General features: G+C 51.8%; 1 protein-coding gene across 1 annotated transcript in view; it reads right to left on the reverse strand.

The window, feature by feature from the left end:
* DYNC1H1 (dynein cytoplasmic 1 heavy chain 1) overlaps nucleotides 1-24,106 on the reverse strand; it is a 66,959-nt gene that overhangs the window by 14,749 nt on the left and 28,104 nt on the right. The window contains exons 17-51 of the mRNA XM_082387406.1: nucleotides 23,867-24,022; nucleotides 23,621-23,734; nucleotides 22,882-22,992; nucleotides 22,594-22,803; nucleotides 22,279-22,425; nucleotides 21,760-21,926; nucleotides 21,484-21,657; nucleotides 20,624-20,789; nucleotides 20,353-20,541; nucleotides 20,065-20,259; nucleotides 19,092-19,374; nucleotides 18,467-18,567; nucleotides 17,715-17,874; nucleotides 16,435-16,678; nucleotides 16,075-16,258; nucleotides 15,584-15,796; nucleotides 14,589-14,827; nucleotides 14,247-14,403; nucleotides 12,381-12,608; nucleotides 11,655-11,885; nucleotides 11,366-11,506; nucleotides 10,948-11,181; nucleotides 10,655-10,861; nucleotides 10,444-10,565; nucleotides 9,807-9,972; nucleotides 8,538-8,701; nucleotides 5,959-6,088; nucleotides 4,053-4,186; nucleotides 3,489-3,603; nucleotides 3,232-3,393; nucleotides 2,937-3,151; nucleotides 2,648-2,852; nucleotides 1,155-1,328; nucleotides 924-1,043; nucleotides 547-667 (exon numbers count right to left, since the gene is read on the reverse strand). Coding sequence (XP_082243532.1) covers nucleotides 547-667; nucleotides 924-1,043; nucleotides 1,155-1,328; nucleotides 2,648-2,852; nucleotides 2,937-3,151; nucleotides 3,232-3,393; nucleotides 3,489-3,603; nucleotides 4,053-4,186; nucleotides 5,959-6,088; nucleotides 8,538-8,701; nucleotides 9,807-9,972; nucleotides 10,444-10,565; nucleotides 10,655-10,861; nucleotides 10,948-11,181; nucleotides 11,366-11,506; nucleotides 11,655-11,885; nucleotides 12,381-12,608; nucleotides 14,247-14,403; nucleotides 14,589-14,827; nucleotides 15,584-15,796; nucleotides 16,075-16,258; nucleotides 16,435-16,678; nucleotides 17,715-17,874; nucleotides 18,467-18,567; nucleotides 19,092-19,374; nucleotides 20,065-20,259; nucleotides 20,353-20,541; nucleotides 20,624-20,789; nucleotides 21,484-21,657; nucleotides 21,760-21,926; nucleotides 22,279-22,425; nucleotides 22,594-22,803; nucleotides 22,882-22,992; nucleotides 23,621-23,734; nucleotides 23,867-24,022 — 6,079 coding nt within the window. The remainder of the gene's footprint in view (nucleotides 1-546; nucleotides 668-923; nucleotides 1,044-1,154; nucleotides 1,329-2,647; nucleotides 2,853-2,936; nucleotides 3,152-3,231; nucleotides 3,394-3,488; nucleotides 3,604-4,052; nucleotides 4,187-5,958; nucleotides 6,089-8,537; nucleotides 8,702-9,806; nucleotides 9,973-10,443; nucleotides 10,566-10,654; nucleotides 10,862-10,947; nucleotides 11,182-11,365; nucleotides 11,507-11,654; nucleotides 11,886-12,380; nucleotides 12,609-14,246; nucleotides 14,404-14,588; nucleotides 14,828-15,583; nucleotides 15,797-16,074; nucleotides 16,259-16,434; nucleotides 16,679-17,714; nucleotides 17,875-18,466; nucleotides 18,568-19,091; nucleotides 19,375-20,064; nucleotides 20,260-20,352; nucleotides 20,542-20,623; nucleotides 20,790-21,483; nucleotides 21,658-21,759; nucleotides 21,927-22,278; nucleotides 22,426-22,593; nucleotides 22,804-22,881; nucleotides 22,993-23,620; nucleotides 23,735-23,866; nucleotides 24,023-24,106) is intronic.

The following is a 24,106-nucleotide window of genomic DNA, read 5'->3' on the forward strand; positions in this document are numbered from 1 at the left end:
TGGGCAGGAAGGGGCCCAGGGTTAAGGCCACGCCTAGGTGACCGGGCAGACTGCAGACTAAGATGGGACGCCGGGTCACTGCGCTCCTCCTGCAGCGTTTCCCAGGTACATGGGGTGGAAAAGGAAGGACGGGGGACTGCTACCAATAATTAGTCATCGCTGGCCACGACCAGGACGCTCTAATAATTATACATAAGACAGCAACACTGCCTACTTTACGCTATTTCTGGATGAGATTCAAGCCAGAGACTTGCAAATAGCATATTTATGAAATTATCGCCAGATTTTAAAAAATGTACTGACAAAAAGCTTATTTTGTCAATTTTCTCTTATGAAAAGGGTTTCCCTATGGTGAAAGCAGACTAGCTTTACGGAAACTCTGCTTTAAGAGATGAAGACAGTCTTAAGTATTTAGAAAAGGCTTCAGAGACTTATCAATGACGCTTTTGGAAACGTACATCGCCGGGACCTCTGGGGGAAGGCCACGCTGCCCCCTAACCTGTCCACCCTTCCCAGAGAGCCAGTCCTCTGACAGGGTGCACACACCATTCTGGGCCTCGATGACGGCCGGCTCCACCTTGTCGAGGTCTTCCTTGACGCTCATCTGCTTGTCTGCGATCACCTCCTGCTGCTTATGCAGCTGTTCCTGAATTTCCTGGCTCATGACCTGGAGAGGAAGGACGGTTCAGCTCCGGGGTAAGCACCGGTTCATCTGCTGAGTCCTAAAATGGCACTCCTCATGCCGCCCGGGACAGACAGACAGACAGGCAGACACACACACACACACACACACACACACCCCGCCCCCACCACAAACCCGTTCAACCCTAAAACCCGTCTCAGACTAAACTCCCTACTCCCTCATGAGAGACGGAGAACGCCCGGCCCACATAGGCCACGGTTCCCAAAACACAAAGAAGCACCTTTTTCTTCTCAGCCTCTTGCTGGTCCTTCACCATCTTTTTCAGCTTGTCGTTGGCCGCTGCATTCTTCACCTCCAGCTCTTGGCTCTTTATCCTGAGGTCCCGACGCAGCTCTTCCACCTGAGGAACAAAAACCACGTCAGGGAAGTGGAAACCACACGGCGATTACCTTCAAACTAAGAGGCCCTCCCTAGCCCAGCCCCAGAAAATGCCGCTCAGGCCGCGAGGTACCTGGTCGACCGTCTCTTTGATTTTCCTGAGCCCGACGTTCAGGTGCATCTGCTGCTCCTCCAGCTCACTCCGCTTCTCGTGGAACAGGTCGGCGTAGTGGTTGATGAAGTCTAGGTAGTGGCGAGGCGTGATGGCCATGGTTCTGCCTCCTCGCTTCGCTAGCCGAGCATTAGCCTTTTGGAAAAAAGTCAAATCTCTTCGCTCTCCGGGACGTTCGTCCTCTGCGATTTAACCTCAGAGAATAACTGTCGTGCTGGTGCGGCACGACGGCACGGCCCCAGCCCCGGGAGTCCCATCACTCGAGATGGAGTCTAGCTCAGGCTCCCACGGGACTGCAAGGGGCCCTCACACCTCTGAGCTCCTCCGACCTCTAGGGCTAGGGCAGGGCCAACAGGACACCCACAGGCTCACAGCGGTCTTCACAGAGCCTTCCAGAGGGGAGCAGACTGGACTCGTCTAACAAAAAGAGTCTAAAGGAGGGGCAGCGAACCACAGCCAGCAGGTCAAACCCTGCAGCACAGCCTCTGCACGCGGCGTGTCAGCCCCACGGCCACGCTCGCTCGTGGCAACGCTGCTCTCGCGCCACAGCGGCAGAGCTGGGCAGCCGTGCGGGGGCTCCGCTGGCACCTGGCCCTTTGCAGAGAGAGTGCGTGACCCCTGCTCTGGGGGAAGAACACAGGCCTGGCCAAAGAGGCAGCGAGAGAAGCAAATGGACTCAGTGTGGGCAGGGAAAGGGCCAGACGGCTCCGGAACACACGGCTGGGTGACAGGCGGGGTGAGACGTCATTGACAGAGGTAGGAAAACAGGTAAGAAACAGGCATCACTTTTGTGGGTGATGGTGTCAAACTGATATTTGCAGTGTCAAATCCAAAGCACCTGGGGGTCTACTTTTACACTGATTTAGCTTTACGTTAGTACGGCAGTTAGTTTTGTTTTTCTCATGATCTCAAAACTGAACCCACACTCAGCCGTAAAAAGAAACGAAACTGAGTTATTTGTAGTGAGGTGGATGGACCTAGAGTCTGTCATACAGAGTGAGGTAAGTCAGAAAGAGAAAAAAAAATACCGTATCCTAACACATATATATGGAATCTAAAAAAAAATGGTTCTGATGATCCTAGGGGCAGGACAGGAATAAAGACGCAGACGTAGAAAATGGACTTGAGGACATGGGGAGAGGGAGGGAGAAGGGTAAGCTGGGACGAAGTGAGAGAGTGGCATGGACATATATACACTACCAAATGTAAAATAGCTAGCTAGTGGGAAGCAGCCGCATAGCACAGGGAGATCAGCTCGGTGCTTTGTGACCACCTAGAGGGGTGGGACAGGGAGGGCGGGAGGGAGATGCAAGAGGGAGGGGATATGGGGATATATGTATACGTATAGCTGATTCACTTTGTTGTACAGCAGAAACTAACACACCATTATAAAGCAATTATACTCAAGATGTTAAAAAAACAAAAAACAAACCCCCCCAAAAAACTGAACCCACCTGGTGAAGAGTCTGATGAACGAACACACAGCTGTTTACGATGGCTTCCCGGTGCGACGGTGGCTGCGGCAGTTTGTCATACACGACTGGCATGTAATCAGGCACGATGTAATTCGGCTTCTCCAGGTCCATCTTACTCGTGAATTCTTTGCCGACCTGATACAGAGCTTCAGTGGACCAGTCCCCAAACCAGTTCAACACACACCTGAAAAAGATGCCCACATCTCGAAACAGCTCCTGAGAGCAGGGCCTGCCCCTCGGAAAGCAGAGCCGAGAGGGACCGGCGTACCTGTTGAACAGGGCGGGGGAGGTGGCCGCGCGGTCCTTGAGGCCCTCTGAGGACGGGTTCATGGTGAAGACGACGTGGAGGTTGCGGATGACCTGGCTGGTGAACCACTTGTAGAGCTCCTCGTGCGAGTCCAGCATCAGGCCCTCCTTCTGGGCCCCCTCCTTACACTGGGTCATCAGGGTGGCGTACTCATCTCCTTCGAAGAGGCCGGGAACCTAGGAAGTAAACGGCACCGTGGCTGGCCGGTCCTCGGAACCCGGCGCCATGTAACACAATGTGGCGTGTCACCGATTACCTCTCCGTTGGCCAGAAGGGTGTTCATCCGCTCCAGGAATCCAGAATCTAACACGTTGGATTCGTCCATTATAAAAGCTATCTTTTCGTTTTTACAGCCAGAACGTCTCAACACCGTGCGGAGATCTTCATCGAAGTCCTCCCCCGTGTACTTCCTGTGGACCTACAGAAGCGGGGCAGGTCAGCTCCGCTCTTGCTCAAGGAGCTGCGTCCATGAGCAGGGTGTGCTGTGGGCCGAGAGGCTGTGGCTAGACCTACCTTAATCTGGTACACGCTCAAACCGTTCATCCAGGCCACGAAACGGGACAGAGTGGTCTTGCCCGCTCCGCTGACCCCGATCAGAAGCAGGTGGCCTTGAGGCTGGCGGAATATTCTGAAACATTATCAGACAGAAGAAAGAGTTAGGCTTTTATGCTCCATTCCCCTTCTGACACTCAAGTCCTAAACCTTCTCAGGATTAGTCTACAACATTTGGAACGCGTTTTAACTTGAATTTGTACACTAAACATTCGTACAGCAATTGTTATTTGCCAGGTCCGGTGAGGCGGCAAAGGTCAAAGAGACATGGCGCTGCCCCCGGACACCCTGATGACTCGAGGGAGACACGCCGATTCTAGCAGGAGGGTGAAGGGCTGTAGTCGCGGCCGGTGGGAAGCTCGGCTCAGCAGAGCTGGACTAAGAAGCGGGAGTTACTTGGCAGAGGAAGGCAGGGGTGTGGGAGGCCCATCAGGAGGACAGCACGAGGCCTGGCCTGACCCCCGCCCCCCATCAAATCGAGAGCAGCTCGGGTGAGTGGTGAGGCTGCAGCAACAAAAAGCCCACCGGTCAATCCTGAGCACGTGGTCCAACACCTCATTAAATAGGACCAGAGGAACATCGAGCTCTTCTTCGTAGAAGACTTTCAGCCTGGCTTTGACATAATCTCTTAACTCTTCTTGGTCTACTGGGATGTAATCCTGTAGGAAAAAAGGTAAGATCCAATTACGAAGAAGAAATCATTTTAGTTCTTACAGCAAAGTGGATTATATTTCCATATACCAAGAAACTGTCAAAAAATGAGACGAAAGCAGGTATTTATAACATAGGAACAAAAATATAAGTAAACTAGGATGAGATTAAAGACATGGAAAATCTTTACAGAGAAAATTGAACTTCACTGAAAGACATCACAGAACATCTAAATAAATGAAGAGATACACCATGATCATGGAGAGAAAAACACACAACTAAAAATGTCAGTTCCACCCAAATGACACACAGATTCAATGTAATCCCAGTCAAAATCTCAGTGGTGGATGGTGGACGTTGTTTTGGTGCAACTTTACAAGCCAATTCTAAATCTCATTTGGAAGAGGAAAAGCCCGAGAATGGCAGGATGACCCACCCCTTTAAGAACCAGGTGTTCTGGACAGGGACTGTCCTGTCAGGTGGGCTTGTAACTGGTCGGGACCACGTGGTTTCAGCACAGGAAGCAGCAAGCGGGCCAGTGGACAGGACAGAGCTCTGTACCAGACTCTCGCGCACGGGGAAGCCCACGTGACAGTGTGACACTGCAGAGTCCCAGTGGACATGCAAAACGGAAAATGAACCCACAGCTCACCCCATACACTAACTCAGTTCAGATGGATTAAGGGTTTAAATGATATTCCATTACGAATGTTTGTTCTTCAAAAGACGCTATAAAGGCTTCCCTGGTGGCGCAGTGGTTGAGAATCTGCCTGCCAATGCAGGGGACACGGGTTCGGGCCCTGGTCTGGGAAGATCCCACATGCTGCGGAGCAACTAGGCCCGTGAGCCACAATTACTGAGCTTGCACATCTGGAGCCTGTGCTCCGCAACAAGAGAGGCCGCGATAATGAGAGGCCCGTGCACCGCGATGAAGAGTGGCCCCCACTTGCCACAACTAGAGAAAGCCCTCGCACAGAAACGAAGACCCAACACAGCCATAAATAAATAAATAAAATAAACCCAAAGTTAAAAAAAAAAAAAAAGTAAGCTGAAATATTAAAAAAAAAAAAAAAAGACGCTATAAAGAGAGTGAAAAGACAAGCCACTGGGAGAAGATGTTGCCCATAAGTGAAACAGGATTAGTAGCTAGAGTCTAGAAATAAATAGGAAATTCTAGAAACGCTGAGCAAACCTCTCTTGTTCTTCTTGCTTCTGTGCCTTTGCTTCTATCAGGCCCTGTGCCTGCCATGCCCTTGCTGACACTCAGATGAAGACCTATGAACACTTGCCTAAGCCCCTATGTCAGGGTCAGCTCTCCCTAGATGGAGCCATCCACCCTATGAGACTGAGCTCCTAAGGGAAGGCTGTCCTCATTCCTAAATCAGCATCGCCTACCGAAGGAAATGCACATCAAGACTGTCACTTCCTACGATGTCGGCTCTCCTTTTCAGAGAAAATGGCAGCTCACAGCTGTTCTGGAAATGTCACTCTGTTCAGCATCCTAGTATACGAAACATCTTCACACAAGTTATCCCTAACTGCCCTGATTTCACTGAAGCCCCGTCTCCTGCTGGCTGGATCCACAGCTCTTGGAGTGGCCACGGTCCTGGGATTCTCTGCCCTAAATTATCAGCGGCTGCAGATACGTGGCCCATCATGCCTATAGCCGTAGCTTCCTTCATAGTGCGCTTCAAGGCAAAGACGTTTCTGATGAGAAGGTAATTCTAACTAGAAGGACAGGAGCAAAGAAAGTGTTCCTAACGTGATGTAGACGCGTTACCTTTGACAACCAGTTGCTGTACAGGATGGGCCGGCTCATTGCCTTCTCCTTGTCTATGTTGGGGAAATGCTTCAGAGCAACCATATCAATATTTTCGTCGGTCCAACGCCTCTCCTCGTCTTCTACAAGTCTGTCGGGAGAGAAGACAGAGGCCGTGGTGAGAAAGCACCTGGTTTTGTGGGTGCTGTGGGCTCCTCCAAGGGCTGGCGTTAGTCTTCTACCAGAAATGTTCATTTCCTACAAATGGAAGAACCTAAGACTCTGAACTCGAGACGACTTAAGTAATCTGAAACCTAGATATTAAATATGAAAATCTTAAAAAAAAAACTCCTCTAAAAATGTTTAATTACATTGATTTACAAAATGAAAACTTCATTTTAGTTTCTAAGCTTGCTTAATATAAATGTTTTAAGTATTAAGGGGCATTATGGGAACAGAAATTGGGAACTACGAGGTGTACAGTTTTGGAATCACAAGGCTTACAGAGAAAACCAGAGCAAGCAGGTGAGACTCTAACTGTCCCTATAGGTGTGGGAGGTACATTTTGAGCAGCTGAATACATGATAACTTAGGCTACCAGGTGAAGGTCCAGTGAGCATGTCACGTACTTACTGTAGCCAACCAGAATTTGGAAGCACAACTGCTACTGCGAAATTTCAATCTAAACAAAATTATATCTCTGGTATGTTAAGAAATGTAAAAATGATTCTGTAGCCCAATTATTTTTTTAATTAAAGAAGGGAGAATGAAGGTAGCTCACATAACATAAAAAGGACCGCCTTTTAAAGTGGTAGAGCCCCAACACGACAGAGAAAAGCTGGGCTGCGAGGGCTCGTGTGCCCAGCTCTGCCTTGGTCAGCTCATCTCCCTGGCTCTCTGCAGGGCAGCCCTGTGGGCAATGAGAACTCCATGGAGGCTGGCGTGGAACCGAGTCATCTACAACGCAATATTCCAAGACTCCTCGAAAGCATGGGTGAGAAAAGCTGCCTGAAGGCAAGAATAACTGGTCCAGACATGTAACTGCCAAAGGCTTAAGTATTTCTTAGTCTGGAGGGAACCATCTGCCTTGGGTTCTGCCAGGGGAGTAACTATTAACCAACTCCTATGACTACCCACAGCTGAGGCCACGAGTGGTCAGAGGAGCTTGTCCTGCTGGGACCGTGTCCTCTACAGGTGGGCCACCTAGGGCAACCTCACACTTACTCCGGGACCGAGGGGACCTGCCCTGCCATCAAGTTCCTGCCCTCCTGCTCCTACTCTGCAGCCCCTCTTGCTCTGTTCCGAGTAACCTGTTCACAGGCAGAACGTTTCCCCAAATAGTTTGCAACAGGAAATCGTGGTGCTGCACTAAATAGTAAATCAGTTAAGATTTGTTGTTTGTTAGAAGTTTAGAGTTAAAGCAACAAAAGTCTAACTTTTTCTCACTAATCAAAAATGAGCCTAAAAGGCTATGAAGGACTGCAGTGCTAAAATACATAAAATTAACAATATAAGAAAAATCAATAAAAAGGACAGAGCAGGAACTAGGAAAACTAAGAATTTACTATAAAACAAAGATTACACAGAACTATAAACAAAGAATACAAGAAAAAGATTCTGATTTAAAAAGGTCAATAGGGACGTCCCTGGTGTCGCAGTGGTTAAGAATCCACCTGCCAATGCAGGGGACACGGGTTCAAGCCCTGGTCTGGGAAGATCCCACATGCCGCAGAGCAACAAAGCCCGTGCGCCACAACTACTGAGCCTGTGCTCTAGAGCCCGTGAGCCACAACTACTGAGGCCTCGTGCCACAACTGCTGAGCCCTCGTGCCTAGAGCCCGTGCTCCACAACCAGAGAAGCCACCACAATGAGAAGCCCGCGCACCGCAACGAAGAGCAGCCCCCGCTCGCCCAGACTAGAGAAAGCCCGCGAGGAGCAATGAAGACCCAACGCAGCAAAAAATAAATGGGAAAAAAAAAAAAAAAAAAAGGTCAATAATTTTCAAGATGCCTTGAGACAGAAAACGACTCAACTTTTTACTGAGACTTACGACGGTTCAAACCACAAAACCTTCCACGATCCAAGCTGACCACTACAGCCACTAACAAGTCTCTCCCTTCAGTACTGGTCACTTAACTAGAAAATGTCAAAACTTGCAAGACTTGAAATAAGTGGCCAACAGGTAAAAAGAGAAAACTAAAGTCCCAGAGATACAGCTGCAAATCCTCTGATGAGAGCAAAGACTGAGGGTGAGGAAGGGGTGGTGGTTACGGAACTGCACCCCAGGCTGCTGTTAGAAGGCACTGAAATTCACCTGTGACCTCTGTGCCCTGACCTTGTGTGGGGCCCACCCAACAGTGAAAGAGGTGAGTTAAAGTGCCTTGCCCGAGGTTACACGGTAACCAGCAGGGCCGTCGGGGTCTCGTACGTGGGGGCGGCCGTGATCAACTCCAGATGCAAGGCTGACCTCGCCACCTCACTCCTGTCCATCACCAGCTCAGCTTGCCTCAGGGCAGGCCAGCCTCATGCAGACCCTAACTCGGGGGGTCGGAAGGGTCAACGCAGGGGAGCATGGAGCTACCCGGAGCCTTGGCTTTACCTGTCCTGGAAGAGACGGAGGGCTTCATGTGCCCAAATCCGAATGAGGCCTTCCACCGGCAGAGTCTCCAGGGGTCTCAATGCCTCGAAGATACCTCGCACCCACCGGGTCATTTCACGGGGTGAGTAGATATAGTGGGGCTGTGTGTCCTGAGTGAATCTCTCCTGCAGGAATCGAAAAGATGCAAGTTACATGTAAATGTCCTAAGACATGAAAAGTAGTTAAAAAGTCAAATGTAGTATAACATTTTTGTATTAAGAATAAAGACTCTAGACCCTGGAATATTTGAGAATGAATTGGTAAATAATGTTGGGACTACTGTTCAGAACAAAGCAAGATCCAACTTGCTCACTTTATGTTGCAATTAATTATATTTAAAGATTTATATGTAAAAAAAAAATAAAACTACAAAAAAAATTCTTCTAAAAATACTTAAAAAAATGTAATTCCTAAGTTGAGGGAAAGCTTTTCTAAGCATTATTTCAAAAGCAGAAACAATTATAGAAAAAAGTCTACATTTAATAACATTTAAAATGCTGTAGGAAAAAAACTGCAATCCTACAAAATTTAAAACATTTGTGATACGTGACAAGCAAACGCTCAGAAAGGACTCTAAGTGAGACGGCTGTCTCAGTGGAAAGTCGGCAGTTCTCTCGCACGAGCCCTTGTCAGAGGCTAACAAAGAAACGCAAACCAAAACCGTGAGAGCCACTTGTGCTCATCCAGCGGGCAGAGATCTTTTTTTTTTTTGGCACTGCCCCGCAGCATGTGGGATCTTAGCTCCCCAACCAGGGATCGAACCCGCACCCCCTGCATTGGAGGGGCGGAGTCTTAACCACCGGACTGCCAGGGGAAGTCCCAGTGGGCAAAGACCTTTTCAATAAATATTTTTTCAAGGCTGAAAGAGGCATTGTGGTGGAACTGTAACCGGTCCAGCCCCCTGACAGGTTTGGCCGCGTGCAGTCACCACAAACGCTGCAGAAGAACAAGTACAGACAGGCACATGTTGGTGCTGTTAAAACAGAAGCGTCCACATCCTTTTAGAAATGGCACAGCACGGTCTCGGTTTCATAAGGGGAATGAACACATGTACGTGTGCCAGACGAGGACGGCAAGAACAAGCTAGAGGATATTTGCGGTTGCAGCACCGGCTGGAAGCACGATCTGTTGAGACCCTGGAGCAAGTCTCCCGGCTCAGCCAGAGCTCCAAGTGAAGCCCCGTCTCTCGACAGAGCCCTTCGGTCACGACGGGGCAAAGACGCCGCGCACCTGGGACATGGTGTAGAATTCCACCATCGCCGCGGTGAGGGGCTCCGCGTACGTGCGCAGGGACGGGATGAGGCGCAGCATGGCCCGGTTGAAGGTGCCGTAGATCTGCGTCAGGGAGGCGGGTCCCGGGTAGTCCACGTACACCACAGGCACGTGACGCAGGAACCTGCACAAAGACAGCCGGCTCAGCCTCGTATGGGGTGAGGAGAAGCGCGCCTGAGAGAGAGGGCTGCTTCCCTGTCCCAGGCCGACCGGGGGCTTCCTGACCCGCCTGCATGGCTTCACGCCACAGCTGACTGAGGTCCCACACAAACTACTCGGGCCTGGGTCTGACAAATAACTGTAGATGCAAAAAACCGGAAAAGAACCGAGCAAAGGTGGGAAAATGACTCAGGCTTATTTCAGCCTCATCCTGGCCCTACAGGCAGGTCTGGGGCAGCTCACTACTGCCCAGCAAGTCGTCGCTTTCATTTTGAGTGTGTTCCCAGCACAGTGACATAACCCCGGAGGAACCCCATGACGAGCAGTATTTTGTTACCTTTTCATAATTAAAACCACAGTTTCGTCATGCTACATTTAAAGCAAACCCGGAACTGGTGAGTGTGAGATCAGGGAAGTGTGCGGGGCTGTGTGCTACCTGTGCGAGAGGGGCTTTCTCCCAGGATCAGTGGGCGGGTTACAAGCCCCGACAAACTGGATCCTCTCCAGCTTCACCCAGGTTTGATCTGAGCTTCGGTAAAAGCCTCCGTGCTCCACCATCTGAGGGAAGGGGGGAGTGAGACACGTTAGGGGCAAATGTGAACACGACACGGTGTGGAGGAGAGGGCACCTCGTGGACATAAACACACCTGCCTGATGAAGGATATGACCCTCTGCGTCCCGTATTTATCCATGTCTGGCAGGTTGATTTCATCACAGAACAACACCAGCCACTTTCCAAGCTGAACAGGGGCCAGAACGACCCCGTTAGGTGTGCGTCTGTACTCGCAGTAGTGGTCAAAAGTCTTCAGCAGGAGCTCTGGAGTAGTAGCACTGGAGAAGTTAAGACCCACGACCTGGAGAAGGGGAGAAACGAGTGAGGTGCTGGAAGGCCGACCCTGTGCTTGAGCCCCGGGCCCGTTGCCCACTCCAGCCTCTTTACCTCCATGTCGGGCAGGGCCCGGAGGGCGCTGAAGAGCGTCATGGTCTTGCCAGACCCAGGAGGGCCGCACAAGACCAGCGGCTTGTGCTCGGCCAGCCAGGTGTACAAGAGGGCCTCGTGGCGGACGGTGTCCAGCGTTGGCACGACGACGTCAGGGGCGGCCACCTTGTGCGTCTCCACTTCAATCTGAGGCACCTTGGCCTGCCACGGCGACCATTCTCCGCTGATGGACACCTGCACACACGGGCGGGCGCTGGTCAGCCCCGGGACCCCCATACCTGCTCACCTACAAGACTTGCTCACTTGCCTGCAAGTCAGAACCTCCAAGTCAACCTGCATCCCTTGTGCCACAGAAAACTAAACGGACAAAACCTTCCTACGAAAGAAAAGACGCCGTCCAGTCGAGGCGCGCACTCACTTCGTAGTCGATGATGGGGATGTTGGGAGCAGAGGGCAGTGGCACCGTCGTGATCCTTCTGATGTATTCACCCAGCTCTGCTCTCATTTTCAGCCGACTATCTCCAGATAAGGACCAGAGGATGGCGTAAACCAGATAGCGCTATTGGAATAGGAAGTGGGTCCCGTTTTAAATGGAATTTCAACAATAAAGGAAAGACATTTACAACGATGTTACCCGGAAGCAGTGGTGCCCAGAGATGCTGCCGGCACCGCCCCCAGCCCCTGGCCGCAGCTGGAGCCCCCCCGACCTGGATGTAGCGCTCCAGCTGCTCGATCTGCATGGGGAAGTCGGGGTGGTTGGCGTTGTACTGGGCCACGTTGCGGCAGGCCTGGTGCAGCATGGAGAAGAGCGAGCCCAGGCAGCGCAGGCGCGTCAGGTCCATGATGTGCTCCAGCTTGAAGGCGTGCTCCAGGGCCTTGGTGACCAGGCCGTTGGACGTGAAGTACGGCTGCATGATCGTCGCTGCGTCCCTCTGGATCTACAGGAGGGAGTGAACGATGCTTAGCTACCATTTCAAAAAGCGGGGAGGTTTTCATCTGCTCTAACCTAGGCCCAGGAGAGGGTCACGCAACTGCGAAACATAGTTTTATGGGTTGAAAAAACGAGGAATGAAGCTTCAACGACCAACCCTTATTCCTTCATCTTGGTGGTTCTCAAAAAAAAAATCATGCTTCCTAGGAACATTGGTCTTCACCATCGAAATGCACAAGGTCCACCTTTCACCAATTTGCAGAGAAAACCGAAAGAATTCTTTAAATTTTCCGTGCACGGCTACGCTTTTGCAGCTGCGACTGCACTGATTATGCAAACCTCCAGCGAGTGGCCGGCCTCAGCGGAGGCGCAGTGACCATCGTGAAAAGCACCCCGACGTCCAGATGCTCGGGGCGGGACGCCCGGCCTCGCTCTGCGCCGCGGCCCAGCACCCTCAGCGGCCCGCTGGCCGCACTCGGCGGAGCGGCGCCGGCCCGCGTACCTGCAGCATCGGGGAGGCGGCCTCCTCGCCCTCGTCCTCCTTGCCCTTGCGCCGGCGCTGGGCCTCGTCCTCGCCCTCGTCCAGGGGGATGCTGCGCAGCCTGGCCAGGAAGTTGTTGAAGATCATGTCCGTGCCGAGCACGTCCTCGCTGAACCAGACCATGCCGCAGCGCGACACCGTGGCCAGCGTGGCGTACTTCAGGTCCTGCACTTCAAACATGATGCGCACCTGGAGGGGAGAGAACACTGAGCACGCTTAATGAATGGCACGGGTTTCGTAGAGACCCGGATGCTAAGATTATTTTACCTATATGCCCACTGAAAGAGCAACTTAAACCAATCCTGCTGCACTTGGTTTAGAAGTAAAGATGCCTACCGTTTGCATCATCACAACATCCACCAAGCTCTCCCCCTGAGAATCTGGGCAGGAAAAAACCTGTGTGTGGCGGGGAGGAGAGGAGAGGAGCTCTGGTGGGACGGAGCCAACGGCTCCCTGGGCGGCAGGGTCAGCAGTGAGGCGCTGTGGCCAGGTTCCTGGCCTTGAACCCGCCGGCAGGCCGGCCAGCAGGGCCTCCTTTCGCACGTGGGGTTGGCAGCCTCGCCAGGTCCCACCGCTAGTCGCCAGTGGGGCTGAGATTCAAACCGGACGGTCTGATCCCAGAGCCTTAACCTCACTGCTAACACGCCTCACAAGGAGATCAATCTTTCTGACAACATTTAGAATCTACTGGGTAATGAGCTGTAAGAAAAGAACCCGACAAGTCAAATCAAGATACGAGTCTGCATAAGCGCACGTTCCCAGACCCGCGGCTTGGTTTCCGAAGCGGTGATAACCACCGATGCTGACCCGTCGTCACGATAAAGGCTCCTGCTCACCAGCGGCTCCGGAGTGCTACTGGACTCCTTTCCCTCCCGCCCACCTCCAGCCCATCAGCCGATCCCACTGGCGCAAGCTTGAACTCGCACCCACAGCTCAGCTACTTCTCAGCACCTCCACGGCTGTGCCTGGGGTGCCGTGGCCTCCCAGCTCACCTAGTGGGCAAGCTCCAGTCCTCAGTGACCCCGGGCCTGACCTCATCTCGCCCGTTTCCCCTTGGGGCCTGCCCCAACTTCTCTCCGCATCAGCCAACCGCCCCACTCTCCTCGCACACACCGGGCACGGCCAGACGCTCCTGCCGCCACCCGCCCCTCCACCTGGAGCGCCCGGAAGCCACAGGAGCTGCTCCCTTGTGCCCTCAGCTTCCCCGGGGAGCCTCAGCGCCGCCCCTTCTGACAGTGTAAGCTCCACCCCTCGGCACCGGCGGCTGCTCCCCTCCAGTTTACTTTCTCTGTAGCCCCATCACCACTTATCCTGTCTGTCTCCCACCTCAGACTGTGAGCCCCAGGAGAGCAGGGGTTTTGTCTATGTTGTTTACAGCTACATTTTCAGCATCTAGAACAAGGCCCAGCACACGACGGAACTCCAGAAAAGTGTGGTCAAAGTATGAACGCGCACCCAGGCCAGGCCTGCCCATGTTTACCGCTCTATCAGGTGGTGTGGTCAGGACCTGGATCAAGTGCTCATTTCCAAGGGATGACCCTGAAAGCGTCCATATCTAAATCCCTCGTTCTGCTATTTCCCAGAAATCCTCACTATAACCCCACCTTACGGAGTTGTAGGAAAGGCTACCTGGGAATCGCAGAGTATGCTTAATTTTCAGCAAGCAGTGGAAAGTTACGCATGAACCCTTTGAAAACATTTCTCACTAGCCACAGGAATGGAAAGAACCCGGCGCAGAGAGGCTCCGGCACCGACTGCCGCCACAGAGGCTGAGCCGCGCTCCGGGCTGCGCGCCCGGCAGTCAGGGCAGAATACTTAGGCTCGTACGTTGGGCGGAAGGCTGAGGCGCTCTCCGTTGGGCAGAGTCAGCAGCTTGTTGTCATCCAGCACCGAGTTCAAGTTCTCCACCCACTCGGGATCCACATCGCCATCGAAGACGATCCACTGGCGCTTCTGCAGCTCACCCCTCACGTTGTCTATGATCCTGGTGTGGGAGGATTTTACAGCAGCGGGTGACTGAGGTTGAAAATGCTCAGCCTGTAACGGTTTCTAAAGTGACTTTAATTTGTCCAGAGCGTGGTAAGAAGAATAACGTACGCTGTTACCACGAGGACAGAGTGCCTAGGTTCCAATTCTCCGGAGGGCAGACACCCACCCAAGTGCACTTACTTTCTCAGAACGTGTGTGAACAGCCCATCGGTCCACTCCCTGGTGTTGGGGTCCAGGGTTCCGTACAGGTGGTCTTTGCTGATGGCTTTAGGGTCGATGATATGGGCCACGCCCTCCACACCCTCGAGCCTCTCCAGAGCCTTCAGAAGAACGCGCCAGGCCATGCTCTTCCCGCTGCCCGAGGGCCCCACCATCATCAGGCCGTGGTTGATCTGGGTGATCTGATAGAGCTGGAGAACCTGAGGGCCAAACCGACCAGCACCGTGACCACTCCAGAGAAAGAACGTGGGAGGTTCCTCACCACTTCTCCCACCCCCAAGCAAGAAACACGTGCTGTGACTCTTTCAAGGCAAGTACTGGGACTTTCTAACCAGAGAGACCTTCAACCGGCCACAAGCATAGCAAATACAGAGGGTTTTTACTGAACTGTGGAGCTGTTGGACTGAGTCAGGAGACGCTCACCGAGCTGCCTCAGAAGAGACCCCTGAGACGCCCTGCCGGGAGGACAGAGACCAGATAAACAAGCCGCCTGTCTAACCCAGGACCGCAGCTCAGGGTCAGCACACACAGCTTGTGCACGTGACACGCTTTTTCTTAAGTGAGTCTCACAGAGGAGAGAAAGGATAGAAGTCGATACAGAATGTAAACTCTATTGATTAGCACATTTATGTTGTTAATCGTGGTACTGGAAAGTCTTGTAAGCAGATCTTTTACTGCCATAGACGTTTTTCATCATGATCCCCTTTTAGCCAGCATTTTCAGAGAACAAACTATACCACATAATTGAAAATTTCAGGTAAGTTTCCCTGTCACTACTCTCAAGTTAAGAAAAAATCCTAACAGGACTTGGGGCAAATCTTCACAAACCAGACGACGCGCCTCGTGGACAAAGCCTGATAAGACGTGGCTTCTCCCCCAAGTCCACGGCCGTCGTTACCGCTCACGGCCGCCTGCGGGGTCTGTGAGGCGCCAGCCAACACCACGATCCCAGCTACCTTTTCAACCCACATCCCGCCGACTTCTTCTCCGTCTCCGTATGTCAGGTACATCTCCTGGCACACTTTCTTGAGCTCCTCCCTCAGCGCCGTCATCTCACCCCGGTGATACTGGACCCCGGGGAACACGTCTGACAAGAGGCTGAAAAGCAGCGGGATGTCTTCTGCCACCAGCTTTGGCACCATCGTCTCACAGACGCTCTGGATCAGGATCTGTGTGGGGAGAAGGGGATGAGCTCTTGGGGGGGGTGGGTGCCAGCTCCACGTTTACTGCCCTGTCCCTGGAGGACCCACGGCATAGCTGTCCTGTGAACAAGCAGTGAGGTCCAGCGCCCCACCCCCACCCCCAGGCTTCCTGTCAAATGCGGGTCCCCTCCGTTCACCCCGGGGCACGTGAGTCGCAATGAGAGCCCTCAAGGCACGACTTCAGGGTGGCAAAGGGAAACACAACCAGATTCTGGGTCTGAGTGCTTAAAGGATGCCCCGCACACCTCTTGCTCAGGGAGATTTTCCGCAATTTCTCCTTCGTCGACCACCTCGCCGCGCTCCTCCTTCTCCCTCTTGATCTTCTGAATCCGCTCCCGCTTCACGTTTCCTGCACTCACCAGCACGCTCTTCAAGGCTCGGAGACCGAAGTCATAGTGGCTTTGAGAAGAGAGCTGCTCGTCACATAGTCTAAAAGAGAAAGGGTTTTCTTAAAAAACAGTACACTTTGAGCACCAGGAGCAGCAAACGTCAAGAAATAAGAGATGGACACGCGGAAGGTAGTGTCGTAATTACACAGGCAAACTTTAAACGGCACACCTAACACATGCTAGAAACACGATTCGGAATAACTCTAAGTGACTCACTTGAAGAACGGGACGATCTTGTTGGCAAGGACCTCGGCGGTGCGGAAGCCCTGTGAGTACAGCATGACCTGGGCGATGAGCTGCCGGTCGGGCTTGGTCATGGCCAAGCTCCGGAACAGCTTCTTCAAGTTGTCTGGAAGGTTCGATCGGCCCGCGTAGCCGGGGTTCATGGTGATGAAGATGGCCATGTCTGGGCTCACTTTGACTTGTTTGTTCAGCAGCTCACAAGTAATGGGGGCAGAGGCTGAAAATCGGATGATGGTGTTAAGACTCGTGATAGTCAAAAAACCACTCCAAAATCTCTCTAAAACTGCAGAGCAAGCACCCATCTCCCTGCCGGCCCAGGACTCCAGGGGAGCTGCCGTCTGGCCTTTCCGCAGGCTCTCACCAGACACAACGCCCACTGGCCCAGGCAGGCCCATCTTCACCCACCTCACCGACACAAAAGCCGTCCGAATGTGTAACGGATCAAGTCACCAGAGGCAGGAAGCCCACTATTTGTGCATTACTGAGCGTCACAAGGTCAATGCAAGAATAGAAACGCACCCCAACAATAGTTGCAGAAATAAAAACCAATCCATGTTGTGACAAAACTGACCAGCTGAGGTCACAAGAATGACCCTCTCCTAGGGTCATCAAAGGAAAACACAAAATAAACAGCCCCCCCGCTCCCCATCCCTGGACTACTTAGGCATCAGACTTCCTCCACAGGAGAACATGGAACGTGGACTACACAGGTACTGATTTCTTTGACACTCCTTTTGTTTTATTTAGGAAGTCTGGTAAGATGAGTTACCGTTATTATGGAAAAAAAGGGAACTTTAAAAGGTAAACTCGCCAAGGTGGATGTATTTATTTACGTCCTCCAGCTCACGCGCCCAGGCTGTGTGCGCAACAAGCCCCGGGGCCCTCTGAGCAGGCACTCCCACCGTGCCGAGGGCTGGTTCCCAACACTCTGGCCAGGAGGCCTGGCTCTGTGGGATGCAGGGAGGAGGAGGGGGACGCGGGGGGCCCAGAGCGGCTCAAACCTGTGCTGTGCGCAGGCGCCAGGGGAGGGAGCACGGGGACTGGTACAGGGGAAGGACTGACGGCTCCGCGGGGCTGCTCTGGGACGAGGGGTGCGGCGGTACCCTGGGCCCTCCCGCCTGTCTTCCGTCAGGACGCACTGCCCCGCCTGCAGCAGCGCGTCCTGGAGCTACATTAAATTCTCGCTTATTTCTCATCAAAGAGGGGGCCCCCTCTGTGCCCTCCAGGTAACTGTAAGGAGAAGCCGGTCTCACTCTTATCGTAGCTGGGGCTGGAGTGCTCGCGCAGCGCCTCCTGGATGCACTGCACCTGCTGGGACACGGCCGACAGCATCCGCTCCTCCAGGCGGTTGAACTCGTCAAAGCAGCCCCACGCGCCCACCTGGCAAAGCCCCACAAAGATCCGTCCCATCGCCTGAAACAAGAAGAAGGGAAGGGAGCTAAGACCGCGGCCGCGGTGCTGGCTGTACGGGGCTCCGCTTCTGGCTTGGATGACTGGTCCCACCCTGGGCAGATCACGTCTTGAAACCCTTGTCTGCTCATCTTTGAAATGGGAACAATATCGCCTTCCTCCCGGGGTGGGGGGTGGGTGGGAGGGGCTGTGAAGGTGGAATCAGCTTCACACGTGAGGCAAGGAGCCCAGCCCCACACATCAAGTGCCTCATAAACAGTGGTACAGATGTAACGTGTCATTTTTCCTCCTGTGCCAATAAAATCCCAATGACAAAGTTAACACGTTGTTTAAAAAACCTTTCCCATAATATTTGTTTATTCCCAGACATAGACACCAGAAAGATATGTTACACTGAGGAGTTTGAAGAATCTGAAGACGTGAAGCTCAAGTCGGTGTCAAGCACGTGCTGGGAACCTCAAACAGCTCAAGTAACCCCGTCCCCAAAGGACCATGCTGTGCTGTAAGGCTAACAGCTTTGAGGGGTGCCACCTGCTATTCCCCACCCAGCCCTCTCAGGCCTTTAACTCTAGGTGGTTCCCACAGAGCTTCTCACCTGGAAATCAAAGGTTTCATCACAGTTGAAAACTAAAACAAAGCGTCCAAGCTGATGGCCGAGAGCTTTGACAGACTCGGTCTTCCCAGTCCCAGCAGGCCCTATTATTTGAAGAAAAGGAATTGAGAACTCAAATAAGAACACACCTTTAGTTTTAAGAACTGTAAAAAGCAATTCATTTTAAAAATCCAAAGTACAATCATCCCTCAGTCTCCACGCGGACTGGTCCAGGACCTCTGTGTCTACCCAAATCCACGGACCCTCGAGTCCAATAGTTGGCCCTCCATATCCACAGGCTCTGCATCCATGGATTCAACCAACCTCGGATGGAAACTTCAATCCATGGTTGGTTCAATCTGAGGATGTGAAACCGGTGAACATGAAGGGCCGACTGCCCATCTATTAAGAAAACTCTGTGTCTAAGAGGACTCACACAGTTCAAACCAGTGTTGTTCGAGGGTCGACTATAAATGCGATCACCGCCAACGGATTTCAAGTTTTAGAAGGTACCAGCCATGCAGTTAAGAAATACATGTAGATCGTTTGCTTAATCTTCGAAAAGTACGTTTCCTATCTGACTCCACCTGCCCAGGTGTCGGGGGGGGGGGGCGGGGGGGGGACTCACCGAAGGGGGACCCGCCCAACCTGGCCTCCAAGGCCTGGGTCATCGTCAAGTAGCAGCGGTCGGTGAGGGGGGTCTGGACCAGCTTGTCCTGGACACCCAGGTACTCAAAGCCATAGTTAAACTTGGCATTTGCCATTTGAATCGACAATTGCTGCAACACGTCAGTTTGCTTAGGGTCAAAGTAAAATCGCATTTGGCTGAGCCACTCAAAAGATTTGGCGTTGTCGATCTTGCTCTTGATCAAGGACCTGGTGACGTCTCTCTGGTGAACCAACTCTGTAATCTGAAGAAAGAGTCACTTTAAAGCGTTTATCAGAAAGTACATTTCAAGAACTAAAGTATGTAAACTAAAGTACATAAGCGTATCCTCGGGGTGCAGGGGTTATTTAGTAGACTTTTAAATTGAGATTCTAGGTCCAGTTACAGTGTAAATATTCACTTTTAGAAACAACAGAACTGTTATTCACTTTTAAAAACCAGAAAACTGTTATTCACACAATGGAATTACACAGAATCAAGAGCTGCAACAAAAACAAAGAAACAACAAACAAACAAGAACTCTGCTAGTTGCAACTAGCGTGAAACGTGATGGGAGCACAGCTGTCTCTGCCCTAACAGTGCATCTGCTGCACACGGGGGCGCAAAGCCCAGCAGCAGCAAGCAGCTCGGGCTCAGAGACGCGCTGGGCTGGTCCGCCACGGGACACGTTCTTTGGGAAGGAGAGGACGAGAGTGTGAAAGACCCAGAGGGACGAGTGTCACCCCTTTGTGTCAGGAGGTCGTGTGTGTTAACTCCTGTCCCCCAAGACTGCCTTTCAACGGGACCAGCGAGCCAAGGACACACCCCAGCGTTTGTCAACAGGGCATCCACTTGTTTTTCTCCCTGACACCAATTAGGATCTTTCTCAAGCGTGAGTTCTTTCGGCTGTCCGAGGCGAAGGCCCAGGAACCTGAGTGGGAGGAATGGGACTAACCAAGTGCTCCAGCTTGCGTCTCCGGAGTGGGGGCTGCTCCATGAGGACCGAGTCGGCCAGCACGTTGAGGGTGACCTCCACGTTGCTGAGCACGGAGTGCAGGGGGGCTGTGTCGCCGCCCCCGCCGATGCCGCTCAGCGCCGTCTCCACGTTCTCAGACCAGGCGATCTGGGCTGACAGGACCACGAGCTGGGCCTGCGAGGCACGGCACACAAGACCCAAAAGGATGGTTTTAAAGATCAGCCAGTGCCCTCACCTTCAGACTGTCCCCCTTCTACTGGACAGTACCTGGTATTTGTCAATCCAGGTGATGTAGGTATTTGGGTCAATTGAAGTTGCTTTACCAAAAATCTCAACTTCTGTAACAGACTCGGCAAGGAGTTTGGCCAGCGTGACTCTCATCTCCTTCTCTACTAGGGTGAGCCACTCGTTGATTTTGGGATGTTCAGTAATTGACACGGGAGTTTTAAACATAACCTGAAATAAAGAAAATCTAAGAATTAAAGTGCACAAAGATGGGAGTGAAGTTTTCTAAGTTACAATCAATAAATGTAACTACCTCCTCTCCTTCACGGGACGAAATGCCCAGGACGACAGAGTTATCTTCATTCAGGATGATGCTGGAAACACCAGCAAACATTTTCTTGAAATGTTTCTGTAACTTGGCTACATTCTTACTGTTTCCAATGATTTCAAGCAAATCTTCATCACCCACAAAATAAAACCTACAATTAAAATAGCATTTAAGTTGCTAAAACATTACATATACACAAATAAGGGGAATCGAGGCAAAACTTCAAATTGTATAGGAAAGGAAAGTGGATATGGATGGTGGTGGACTATCTCCAGCCTGAATTCAGATCACATCCAAATTTCTTCCAGCCCTCAGCAAAAGCCCTCACCTAACAAGATCCTGAAGAGAAATTCAATGGATTTCACATAATTCACCTCACCTTATGAATGAAACCTGCTCTATTTATACTAAGTAAACTATTCAGAAAGAAAAGAATGCCACTTAGAAAATAAAATACAACTTCCCTGGTGGTCCAGTGGTTAAGACTCCCTGCTTCCACCACAGGGGGCACGGGTTCGATCCCTGGTCAGGGAAGTTCCGCACGCCACACGGTGCGGCCAAAAAAAAAAAAGAATCACAGCTAAATTTTTAAGAGATGCTAGCTGCCTGGGAGGGTGAAAAATAGTTTAAATGAAGCTTAGTAAATGAACCCACGGTAGAAAATTAAGGATTATTTGTTATAATTAGCAATCAATGGATGAAGGAGAAACGGTATTCACTAAATCGGTTATTGGTAACAAAACCCTTGACGTCAGAGTGACCAACACACAGGACAGGAGGGAGGGGCGGGAAGGAGGCGCCGGAGCTGACCTTCCCTTCAGTCCCCGTAAAAACCACCCTCTCACCTGGGGAAAGATGAGCGCTCTCTTTCCAGGTACTCTCCCAGGGCTTTCTGGATCTTTCCTAGCAGGTCTGCTAATCTCTCCAGAGACCTCTGTACCCCCTGGATGTTCAGAACGTCCATGACCAGGGGAGACTTGGATACTTTTTTCATGAGAGCCAAGAATTCCGTGCTGATACTACAAATCAAATTAAAAGCGAGGTTAACGTCAGCCTTCGTGCAAAGGGTGGTCACCAGCCAAGCCTACCCTTCAGCCCCCCGTCCCGGCTCAAGGCTGTACCTCTGGAACCGCTGGGTTTCCACCGGCAGCAGGTGTTTGATGTCCGCGCTGCCCGTGAAGATGCCCTCCAGGTAGACCCAGCGCCTCTGCACGTCGATCCACACGTCGAAGAGAGCCATGATCCGGTTCAGTTTGTCTTCCCAGCTCAGGGCATCCTCTTCAAACACCTAGCGGGTGGATGGGAGGCAGAGCTCAACTGCTTAACTCTCCACTCTCAGATACACCAGAACTTACCCCAATATGCAGGTAAAGATCCTGTCCAGTTATGTGACTCACATTTTCTACCAGGCACCTGGTAACTGTGAGTCTGGCCATTTTAATTTTTTAATTATTCTTAAAAAATCTATTTATTTTGGCCGCACAGCATGCTGGATCTTAGTTCCCCTACAGGGATCGAACCCGTGCCCCCTGCAGTGGAAGCGCGGAGTCTTAATCACTGGACTGCCAGGGAAGGCCCTGACTCTAAGTCTGAAGGTAAAACAGTGGATGTGCGGGAGGGACATCTCCCCGCAGCGGTACCTTATAATACGGAGAGAGCTTCATAGCGGACACACTGTTGATGTGCTCTTTGACCTTGTTGAAGAGGTCGTCCCAGCCTCGGATCAGGCGACACTTGTTCTGATAGTTAACCAAGTCTAATTCGTAAGTATTCCACACTTCTCGTATCTGAATTGAAACCGAAAGAGGCACATCATCAATACGTGGGCGTTCGCCAGTCACACGAGTGACCAAGTGTAATGGAGACAAAAGGGACCACATATGAGGCTCAGATCTACGTCAGTCTATGTCACAGCCTGAAACATGATATGGAATGCCCATCAGCCTATTACTTACCTGCTTCAAAAATTCCTCCAAAGCCATCTCCCCCTGTGCTACAAGCAGCACATCCTTGACAACCGCTTCATTTTTCTGCAAGTCAACGTCCCAGATCTGGCCGAGGGTCAGCTCAGAAACAACCCAGTTTACGTGAAGCCGTTTCATCAGCTGTTTCCAGTGTCGATCTTTAAGTGCTTCAGATTTCAGTTCAATCACCAGCATGTTTATCTGTGGAGAGAGTGAGCCACGTTACCCGTGCAGCGTGTTTCTAGCAGACATCTGTGACCGCAGCTCTGAGTCACCGACCTTGAGGTAACCTTTCAGAAGCCTCTGGACAAACTCATAGGACGCGTACTGCCGTAATCGTGCGGGGAAGTTTTTCAGCTGGTTCAAGAGGCCATCTAAATTTTGCCGAAGCTGTCAAGAGAAACACAAGATGGTATTTAGGTTGCCAACATTCCTTTAAACGATGAAATATTTTAAAAATGGTTTTAGAAGAAATTTTACATTAATCTGGATGAATAATGTAAACGACCATTAAGTGACATTTTGTGAACTCACAATACAGCTCCTTGCTTGCCAGGTTTCTGAGTAAAGTCTACACCTGTCAATACATGCAGGTGCACATAACATCTATTTTTAACGACACCTACCTGTCAGTATGTGCAGGTGCACACAGCACCTGTCTTTAACGACATCTACCTGTCAGTGCGTGCAGGTGCACACAGCACCTGTCTTTAGCGACATCTACCTGTCAGTGCGTGCAGGTGCACACAGCACCTGTCTTTAGCGACACTTACCTTTCAGTACGTGAAGGTGCACACAGCACCTGTCTTTAACGACACCTACCTGTCAGTGCGTGCAGGTGCACACAGCATCTGTCTTTAACGACATCTACCTGTCAGTACGTGCAGGTGCACACAGCACCTGTCTTTAACGACACCTACCTGTCAGTGCGTGCAGGTGCACACAGCACCTGTCTTTAACGACATCTACCTTTCAGTACGTGAAGGTGCACACAGCACCTGTCTTTAGCGACACCTACCTTTCGAGGCTGCACGGAAACCCACGGCTGCTCCTTCATCTGATCAATCTGCTCCCAGACCTTAGAAAGCTCCGACCAAACGCCTTTGAGGTCCTGCAACTCCTCTAAGGCCACCTGCGATGAAGCACAGTAAAGCAGTTGAACTTGGAAGCAGAACCACCCCAGGGCTCCTGAGACACTCCGGGCCAGAGGCAGCGTGAGCACGAGCAGCCCGGCCCCACCCCCCGCCCGCTGGAGCCGCCGTACCTGGACGCGCTCTTCGCTGCCACTGAGGAGTCCCGTATCTGTCAATTCCAGCGCCTCCTTGGCCTTCGCACACTTCTCCCTGTCGTCCTTCAGCCTGCCGAACTTGCCTTCGTATATGGTGAGAGCCTGAAGCGCCTCCTCCGGGCGAAGATTGCCCTGAAGCAGTCAAGGCCAGAGAATCAGAGCCGGGGCTCAGGACAGACGAGCTCTGGCTCTGAGATGGTGGAGGGGGCCTGCTGG

The sequence above is a fragment of the Balaenoptera borealis genome (genome assembly GCF_965194805.1).
Source record: "Balaenoptera borealis genome assembly, chromosome: 3".
NCBI lineage: Eukaryota > Metazoa > Chordata > Mammalia > Artiodactyla > Balaenopteridae > Balaenoptera > Balaenoptera borealis.